Source organism: Homarus americanus, unplaced genomic scaffold, assembly GCF_018991925.1.
Source record: "Homarus americanus isolate GMGI-L3 unplaced genomic scaffold, GMGI_Hamer_2.0 scaffold41922, whole genome shotgun sequence".
Classification (NCBI taxonomy): Eukaryota; Metazoa; Arthropoda; class Malacostraca; order Decapoda; family Nephropidae; genus Homarus; species Homarus americanus.
The window spans coordinates 10,525-20,967 of record NW_024711248.1 but is presented as its reverse complement, the minus strand read 5'-3'; the positions used below and the strand labels follow the sequence as shown (position 1 = coordinate 20,967).

Here is a 10,443-nt window from a genome sequence, read left to right as displayed (position 1 = left end):
CACGGTACACAAGGGGTTAGATCACGGTACACAAGGGGTTAGATCACGGTACACAAGGGGTTAGATCACGGTACACAAGGGGTTAGACCACGGTACACAAGGGGTTAGACCACGGTACACAAGGGGTTAGATCACGGTACACAAGGGGTTAGATCACGGTAAACAAGGGGTTAGACCACGGTACACAAGGGGTTAGACCACGGTACACAAGGGGTTAGACCACGGTACACAAGGGGTTAGATCACGGTACACAAGGGGTTAGACCACGGTACACAAGGGGTTAGACCACGGTACACAAGGGGTTTAGGGATGTATTTTCAGATATTAGGCAATTATCTTATATGGAAGAATTTGCTTAGTTATTAATGATTCTAATGTCAGTTGTTAAAACACCAAAATACATTAAAATAAAGAGATTATAATATTTCCTAATTTGTAAAAGAAATGTTAAAATTAGCGTTAAAAATGACCTAATATTGAGTGTTTGAAAGACCTTAGCTATATAAAAAGAAACACAGCACTTCAACAAAAAAAATAGAGGAAAAATATGTGTTGAGATCGAATAATGTTTATAATGTTTACCTAAAGTTTAATGTAAAAAATATAATGTTTAAGACCTTATCTGTTAATATTTATAAAATGGTAAAAAAAAATAACTTATTAAAGCTTACTTAAACTTTAAAATCTTTTGTCTAGCGTGAACAAATCTGACTTGGAAAACTGCAAAAATCTAAGACTGAACACGAGTACATTATTTAACAACAAAAGAATATTTATCTTACATATATAGTTTTTAAATAATGCTTTAAGAAATTTATAAAAAAAAATTTAGAGAACGATGAGTTGAGACCTTGGGCGTAAGAAAACACAGAAACAACATTGTAGATTCTGAAAAACACTCTGAAGGTCCCTGGGTTTTCTTTCGTGTACCGTAATAACATTGAGCGGTACTGTTTAGGGTACTTCAAAACCCTAGTAGTTGAAGCACATAAAATAGCGATATCAGCTACAGTATATTAACATTATTACGAACGATAACGGCAACAACATTACGCGTAAACTAATAACGAAATAGAATGCAACACAATGGCAGTGCAATAACAAAATTAATAAAACGTAGCACAATGTAACGCAAAAGTAGCAAAAGTAGCGCTAAAGTAGCACATCAATAACATAAAACTAACACACTCTCTAAAATTAACACGAGCACCATGATAGTTACAGAGAAATATAAAAGTAACGAACCAGTGACAACAAAAGCACTTAAGGTAACAGAGTATTAACCTAACAGTAACTCAACAATAAAGTGACAAACACAATTATGAGAAGAGTAACATCACAGTAACACACCTTTACAATACCAAACGTAAATAATAACAACCAAAATAACATTATAGAAAGAAGAAAAAGATTAACTCAACAATAACAAAAGACTACAAAAGCAACTCAAGTAATGCAAGATTAACACCAAAGTAACAAGTAGCAATGACAAAAGTAGCACATGATCAAAACACCAGCACTAGCTCTCACTAAGCTACCCCTACAGCCTTGTTCTTTCTGTACAGTAAACATTAACACGAAGAAGAAAATTACCTTAAACTGTAGGTGAGGAAAACCCACAAAGAGAGAGAGAGAGAGAGAGAGAGAGAGAGAGAGAGAGAGAATGAATAGAATGTTCAAATTGTTTCACTGCCTTCTAAGAAACTTGAGAAAAGTTGCCACTAGCCTCCAGAGGCCTTAATTGTCCCCAGGGTATGATTGGCTGGACCCAAAATTACCAGCTGGGATTTTCTGCTCACCGTTTTTCTTTGATTTTTATGTTAGCTTTTTTTTCTCTCTCTTTCTTTCTTTCGTTATTTTTATTGGTTCTCCTCGTTCTTTGTGTCAGGTAGAATCACTGAAGATGGAACTATCATCACTTTCAGTGTGTGTGTGTGTGTGTGTGTTTTATTTCTACATCACTCGAAAAGTCGTCATCAATTTTCACTCTTCTGTTTTCTCACGTTTTTCCTTGTATCAGAAAGACTTATAATCCTTTATTTACTCTTGTGTACTGTATACACTTCCTCCATCATCCCAAATTGAAACATGATCATTTTATTTGTGTTATTCCCACCGTCCTCTCCCTCCCCCCTCTTCTATGTTTTCCCTTCCATGTTTCGCTCAGTCAGATTAATCTTCGACATTCATTCTATTGTCTATTCCCTCCCTCACCAACAGGCTAAACAATACATTCTATCTTAAACATCTAAAAAAAATCATTCTACAATTACTTATTCATGCGCACTACGAGGAAATACAAAATATAAATTGTTTAAAAATACATCGCGAGCAACAACAAAAATACTCGCTTGGTGGTTTTTCTTGAAGGGTTTTGCCGCTAAGAAGATCACAACACTCGGTGGGAAAAGCTAATGGTCACCTTTTGAGAATCTTTTGTCATTTGGTGTGAGCCTTTAAGTTACGCCAGAAACATACAATTATTTTCACATCAGTTTCTAGTCTTTCTGATTCCATATGAATGTAACAGACTCTCACACATACTGACTGTCTGATAACTAAGAATATATATAACGATTTAAGTTAATAGTATCGACAATATTCACTGTTTTATATATGAGAAATTACATCCAGGCCACAGAAAATTCATGGAAATACAAGTTTAATTTCTATTGGTGGTGAAATGTAAACAAGGAGAGAGATGCTTATCTTAATAGTGTTACGAACCCCTCCACCCAGCACTACGAACCACGCCATCTATTGTCCTGATCTACCTACCCAGCACCACGAGCAACGCCATCTAGGGACGAGACACGAGTATGACTAGTCTTAGTTACCACTCCGAGGTTTCCCTTCTTCCTATCCTGGTTGTTGCGTCACCTCCTCAAAGTCTTCTTTGTCAGCTCCAATTCGAGGAGAGAGGACTTGGCTCTGGGAAGTGACCACAGGATCATCTATCCTCTAAACCTACGTTGGTGACTACTACCGTCTTTCAATACTCAGCCTTATATCCAGCCATCTCCGCTCCTCACTTAAGTACTTGTCTTTTGTAATGCTCCCCACGTCCATAGCTAAGATTGTTTTATATTTATATTAATATGTATATACTATTTAATGTTTTAAATTAGATTTGGTTGAGTAATTTATAAGCTGAATATTTTTGTTAAGGGATTTATGGTACTCTATTATATACAACGAAAACTCGCATCCTTTGTCTACCCTTTTATAGTCCGATTGTCTTTGTTTTTTTTATTGTTGTTACCTGTTGGGATCTGGGTAGATGTATAACTATATTCTAAATCCCCAACTCGTAACATACTATGGCAAGACTGTGTCAACTATCAGCAATGTGATCATAGAGAGGCTGACAGCTACTTACTACCGAGAATCTCCCGGTGTTGTTTTTAGTGATGACATCTTAAGTATCTTCTTTAGGCAACAAACACTGGCGGAAATCAACCTTCTTACCATTTTTTTCTCTATTTTTCTTCTGGTAACCTTGACCTTTTCACCAAAACCTAACCGAGACTTTCCTTTCATTGACCTATTTTGAACTGCTCACAAACTATCACGCGACTCGTCAGGCAGATAAATTAAACAGGACGTGACACAAACAAAAGGACAATACTTGCCTAGTGACCCCCAGAAGATAACAAAAGACTGTCAACTAAACACTCTTTACACGTGTTCCAACCTGCCGTCACCCTGGTAAGAGTACAGTACATGTTGCTGATTCTGACCCCGGTCATGATATGTAGGTGTTTGACATTATAGCAAAGTTAACACCTGAGACAAAAATTTATAAATCGTGTTTGAAAATGTGAATGGCATTACGTGATATTTTTGCATTTTAATAAGATTACTACCACGCATTACAAAAAAGGGAGCTTTAAGTCTTTGGTGTAAATAATTTTTAGTGTGTGTGTGTGTGTGTGTGTGTGTGTCTGCCTTTGTAGTTTTTTTTCTCTCTTTCTCTCCATTCTATTCTTTCATCATCCTCACTCTTGCCTTCTTCCTATTTTCTCTTTCTTTTCATATTTTCATTCTCCTTCTAATCTGTTCTTGTAACTATAATTTTCTATAATTTCAACATAATATATTTTCCTCCAGTCCAACCATCACCCTCATGCACTTCCATCACCACGAGTATTATTACCCAGTCACCTCTTAATATTAAATCAATGGACGGTGTTATATCAACCCTAATCCCCCCCCAAAAAAAAAATAATAAAAAAAATAAAATAAAAACTGCCGTACTGTAAAAACTTCCATTGAACTATAAAAAAATATTTAAAATTTAATACTTTCGAAATGGTTGTATCCCATATTATTAGTGTTTTTACGTTTTATTTATTTTAATTTATTTTGCTGCATCGACTGCAAACTCTCAGTGCTAAATTATTATTTCTTATGCTAAAATTTCCCACTGTGTTCATCCCTACATATAATATTTTATTGTACATGTCGCTTTCACTGTTTCATGTATAAAATAATACACTGTGTGGGATGCTGGCCATTATTGTATTTTTTTTTTACTATTCATTTTCGGAAAGTAGATATTCGATTTGGATTCCATGAAATTTCTGCTTAACCCCTTAAGTACAGTGACCGAGGCTTCTGGTCCGTGTATATCACTGTCTATACCACCTCCAGCCATAAAACCTCCTCGGCAGTGACTTACCCCTAGTGACTACAATGTCTTAACCTCTCGAATACAATGACTTTAACCCCTTGTGTACGTGGGTCTGTCTGTGTGGAGTAGAATCGTTTGGGGATAATCCCTTGAGTGTGAAGTTATTAACCCCGAGTACTATGAATTAACCCTTGAGGACGATGTCTTAACCCTTTCAGTACGAGGAGATTGTACCCAGAGTTTAGTCGCTGCCTGAGGGACGGACACGATAATAGTGATGATAATGATGGTGTGACGTTAAGAGTAATTAGCTTTAGTAGTGACGACTTTCTTCCTATGGTTTTTTTTACATCTTATTCTACATCACAAATACAAGTTATTATAATAATTCATCTCCATTATAATTATTGTTGTTACTTTTTTTTCATTTTTCAATTACTTATTTATTTTCTTCGTCATACTTTTTACTCTTATTCATTTTCTTTCTCCATCGTCATCAGTCTCGTCATTTTCCTTCATATTGACGACTGTATCGGCCTGACAAGTTTACAAGTGGAAAATCAATCATGACACATACAGAGCGGTTTCAATAATATTTGTAGTATTTATAGCACGGACTAAAAGGAATTTATTCTTATCAAATATGTATATCCACATACCATTCACAGTACACCTTTCATTTCAAAAATATTATTCAACAAAATATTAATACAAACTAAAATGATATATTAATATTATTATTATTAATATTATTATTAATATTATTATTATTATTATTATTGTTATTATTATTGTTATTATTATTATTATTATTAGTTATTATTATTATTATCATCATCAGAGAGGCTTCATAAAAATCTAAACTCGATATTATTTTGTTGTTTTGTTACGATAAATGGAAATTTGGCCCAGAGTCAGAAGAGCTTTGTCAATAACATGTTAAAACTCCAGTCAAAGTCATGGAAGCCCTGGAACTATTTTGCTAGATCTTTACTCGCAGCCTGTAAACTTTAACCAATACTTTGCTGACATTTTGCACAAAGTCAGGAGAGCAATGTCAGCACTCTACTTAAGCTTAAGCTCTAGAAATTAGCGTTGAGTTGTGAGAAGCAGCTCTTGAAGGCGCGGCAACTTCTTTCAAAGCGTCTCCAAGCCAAGACTTCAGAGACAACTCTGAGACTAACTCTCTTTTGTCCAGCCAACGAAAATTTGTATAAGTGCACAGCTGGCATTTTATGATCGTGAAGACTAGGAAGGACTTGTGGATCTTTATTTAGCTTTTCCTTTATAGTATTTCTTTCTGATGATCCTTGTTCTACTGCTGAACACGTCAATAATATCGTCCAGTATACCCAATGAAAGTGTTCTAAAACTTTCCCTTCGTCATAAAATTATTTAATTCTTACCTATGACAATGCTGTAATTAACTTGAAAAAGGTTTATACAGCTATACTATTAAACACCTGAGTCACTCATAGACACTGAGCAACTAGCTAGACAAATATAAGAGTTGACGTCAAAGGTGTTATTAAGTTATGCAAATCAAACCCTGCATAATAGATGAGCCAGCGTACAGAATACCCCAAATAAGAGTCAACTATTCTCGTTCACCTTTAATACATTCACCTTTAACTTTAGTTGCCATACGTTCATTCATTCCTCTCAACCCACTTCATGGTTCAGTGTTTCCACATTCTCTTCATCTATTTCCTCAATTTTTTTCCCTCAAACTCAACCCCGCAGTAAGATGTGATGAAACTGGAGATACCTAGAATTTCTACCCTAAGAATTAAATAAAGAAAAATAAATAAACAAATAAACAAATAAATAAGTAATCAGGGAAGCTTTAAATGTTAACAAGGCTCCAGGCCAAGGTAAGGTTCCTTCTCTTGTGCTTAGTCTAAAGTCTAAGAATAAAAACAAAAGGCTGTCAAGTTTCGCATCACAAAAAAAGGTCAGCACATATATCTATTAACACAGATCATTTACACTTCAGACCTAAGCACAAAAGAGCAACATGTTGAAATTGCAATGCATCCTTTGTGTATTGTGTAAACATTCAAAAATTAAGAAGAGTCGAGCTTGACTTAACGAGCGTGATGAATAGAACCAACTAGGCTTCCCGCATAATCTAGCTCACACAAAGAACGCCAGGACTAATTTGGCTAATTTTCTTCCCTTTCTTTTTTTATTAGGTATTTATTTTTACTGTGTCCACCTGCCTGTCTTAGTATCTTGTGCATTTATATTCATTATTTATTTTGTACTGTCTTACCTCCTCATTTTATGTTCGTAAGGTTCGCTACTTCAGATTCTTTATCCCTATTACTGTTTTTTAAATTTCTCTTTTCTAATCTCTCTCTCTCTCTCTCTCTCTCTTGTAAAGGTAATCCTGCATCAATGATTCAACACAACCTTCAGCGTCAAGTAACACAGGAAACGAGAGACCAACACCAAGCGATGACCGCAAGAAAGAATAATAAAATGATCTTCCTGGTGTTTACTCTTCTCACATCACCAGACTTTATCCCGGTTCGCTTAAATCATGTGGCACTTCTTGCCAATCGTCTTGAACCTTTGTTTGATAGAAGCATGAAAGACGAGATCAAAGAAAAGTTCAGTACTTTAGATGAAAGCAAACTTCAACAACATGGAGTGTCTTAAAACTTGTGTAGTTCAGTTATACATCCCCAGTATCTTAAAGCCGCTGAATTCCTTGCGCTCGTAAATATCTAAACGTGGCTCAGAATGTCATAGAAGTGCCACATCTCCTCACCTCTACAGTCTACAACACTATATTTTCCCAAGAGGTCCAGTTGTCGAGTAGAGCCAAACAATCTTCCACAGGCTAAAGACGATGATATAACCGAGACGTGGTGGATTCTGGTATGTCGTATGTAGGGATTCCCACTAGCAAAATAAAAGGTTTAAAGGAAGTAATCTGCAATCCACAACACAAGGATGCACAGACTTCTATTTGGAATCTTTTCCTATGAGCTTTCCTCAACAGTGAAATTTTTAAGGTGCAGAACTACGAGTACTTTTTTCATCATACATCGGACGACCTACCGTGTGCGAGGCAGTGTGAAGGACCACCAGAGAGGATGTCAGGGTGATTAGCACCTACCTGGAGTAACAAGTGGCAAATTTAGTGAAGGTCAGCGTCAAGTGACTCTTGGGGGCGAGTGAGCTGAATAAATTAAATCACAGATAACCCTTGAGGCTAAGAATGAGACTTAATGTTTCGCATATCACTGTGTTACTACATCTGACTCTTTGTCCCTTCTAACTGTCTCTAACTCTCAATTTATGTATTTCTGGTGTTGAATAGTTTTCTTCTGTTTTATAATTCAATGTCAACCTTACTCTTGTACATTCGTTATATTCAATTTGAGTAAAATTTAGTATTGATATTTTATTATAATGGTTTACGTCCTTACGGTTCGACAGAAATACAGAAAAATGAAAATTAAACAAAATATATTTAGCTCTCTATATCCCTCTTCCAGCCAATTCACCATTAAGTTTAGTTCATTTTTCTATTAACTGTATACAAATTTGAGTTTAAGGAAAGAAAGGAAACTCGGTCGGACGTTCTCACTGACGGATTGAACAAGTCTTTGTGTATTCATTAATAGATTCACTGAGAGGGAAATATTTTCTCCGGGATGGTTCTCAAAAAAAAATCATGGTTAATAGCTAATAGTCGACCACATGACCTTTATGACCGTGACCTGGGGATATGACTGACCTTAACCAACTCTCTCCCCTCCTGATGCCTCGACCCTTCAATACGGCAATATATAAAGTTATCAAATTCCCCCCAACTTGTCCGCCACTCTTCCTGTGCTCCTGTAGATGTATAATGGCGTCTTAACGAGGCCGCCTCCATTCCGCCAGCACACTCAAGCTCGTGCCATAAAACAACGCCTGAACGAGCTTTCAACAACGCCTGGCTTTTCCCTCAACCTCCAAAATGAAACGGTAATGGAAGCTACCTTAAGAGCAAGGAGCTTTCAACCTGCCTTCAACCACCACTGGCACCATTGTTAAGGTGTACAAGCGTGTGCTCTCTCTCTCTCTCTCTCTCTCTCTCTCTCTCTCTCCCTCTGGACGCTGGTGCAAGTCAGGGCTCCGAGGAACTACTGTACCTGAGTAATAACGATGAATTGTTTGTTACCTGTCTGTTATTAAGCTATACTATGTCTATTTCAGGAGTCAATCTGTGGCACAATTATCGCATGGCTTTGTACTAGAGTTTCAGGACTCCTTCACTTTGAAGTCACTATCAGGAATCCTTCACTATGACGCAACAGTATCAGGACTCCTCCACCTTGACGTCACTGTATGAGGACTCCTCCACTATGACGTCGCTGTGTCAGGACCCCTCCACCTTGACGTCACTGTATGAGGACTCCTCCACTATGACGTCACTGTATCAGGACTCCTCCACTATGACGCCACTGTATGAGGACTCCTCCACTATGACGTCACTGTATCAGGACTCCTCCACCTTGACGTCACTGTATGAGGACTCCTCCACTATGACGTCGCTGTGTCAGGACCCCTCCACCTTGACGTCACTGTATGAGGACTCCTCCACTATGACGTCACTGTATCAGGACTCCTCCACTATGACGCCACTGTATGAGGACTCCTCCACTATGACGTCACTGTATCAGGACTCCTCCACCTTGACGTCACTGTATGAGGACTCCTCCACTATGACGTCGCTGTGTCAGGACCCCTCCACCTTGACGTCACTGTATGAGGACTCCTCCACTATGACGTCACTGTATCAGGACTCCTCCACTATGACGCCACTGTATCAGGACTCCTCCACTATGACGCCACTGTATCAGGACTCCTCCACTATGACGCCACTGTATCAGGACTCCATCAGTGGCCAATCACAGTCTAAAGCAGTTACCCCAATTAGTCTAACTCAACAAACTCCTGGCTTAACTTCCGGGTTGTTCCTCTCTCCTACGGGCTTCGTGTTGTTGTTCCCGTCACTATTCATTACTTACACTGTGGAAATCTACTTCTCCTGGCTAGCTGTTCACCTGTCATATAAAGTTGGTAAGTTATTTCACCAACTAATATGATACCGAAAAGTGCATTGCCATCCTGCATAGATTAGGAGAGAGGGAAGAGAAAGAAAGGCACAGGGAAGACGGAAATGAGAGACAGAGGGAGAAGGAAAAGGGAAAAAAGAGAGATAGGGAGAGAGAGAGAGAGAGAGAAACCAGACGAAAGCGTACATCAAAAATGTCTCGCCAACACCATGATCACTGGATGTCATTTGCTCATACAAGTTTGAGACGCTTGTAGCCATTCCATCCGGCCCGAAACCTTTCAATTCCTACCACAATATGTTTGATCTCTCAATGTTGCTCCATCAACCGGCTTGCTCCGCCGTTTACCGGAATCATTTTGTTCACTGTCAATAATTGTGCCCTTCACTGTAGAAATTTTCCGGTCACTGTGAGGGGAATTTACCGAGAAAACAACAACTGAATAACAGAATGGCCGACTGTACATTCCGACTTTCACCACAAACTGCAAATTTTATCGCTCACTGGAAACGTCAACCTTCACATGTATTTTTCGTTCGCGTGAAAGCTAAACGGCTGTCGAATGTACAGGTCAACAATACTGTCCTCTGGGGGTCAAGCTATTCACGGCTGCTAGTGGTGCTATCCGTGGTTGATCAGTCCGACACCAAAAACCATGCTGTATCCTTGTCTCGTGTTGTTTATCGTCAACAAACTGTGTCCTTCAGTCTATTTATTAAAAGTGAAGCGTCT

At 38.0% G+C, this 10,443-nt stretch overlaps 1 protein-coding gene across 1 annotated transcript; it reads left to right on the top strand.

Moving 5' to 3' along the window:
- Nucleotides 1–8,937: 8,937 nt before the first annotated feature.
- Nucleotides 8,938–9,715, top strand: LOC121861525 (serine-rich adhesin for platelets-like; the record flags this gene model as incomplete). Its single annotated transcript, XM_042359400.1, has 1 exon — nucleotides 8,938–9,715. A coding segment is annotated over exon 1 (778 nt), but the record flags the coding sequence as incomplete, so codon positions are not given.
- Between the last annotated feature and the right edge of the window lie 728 nt (nucleotides 9,716–10,443).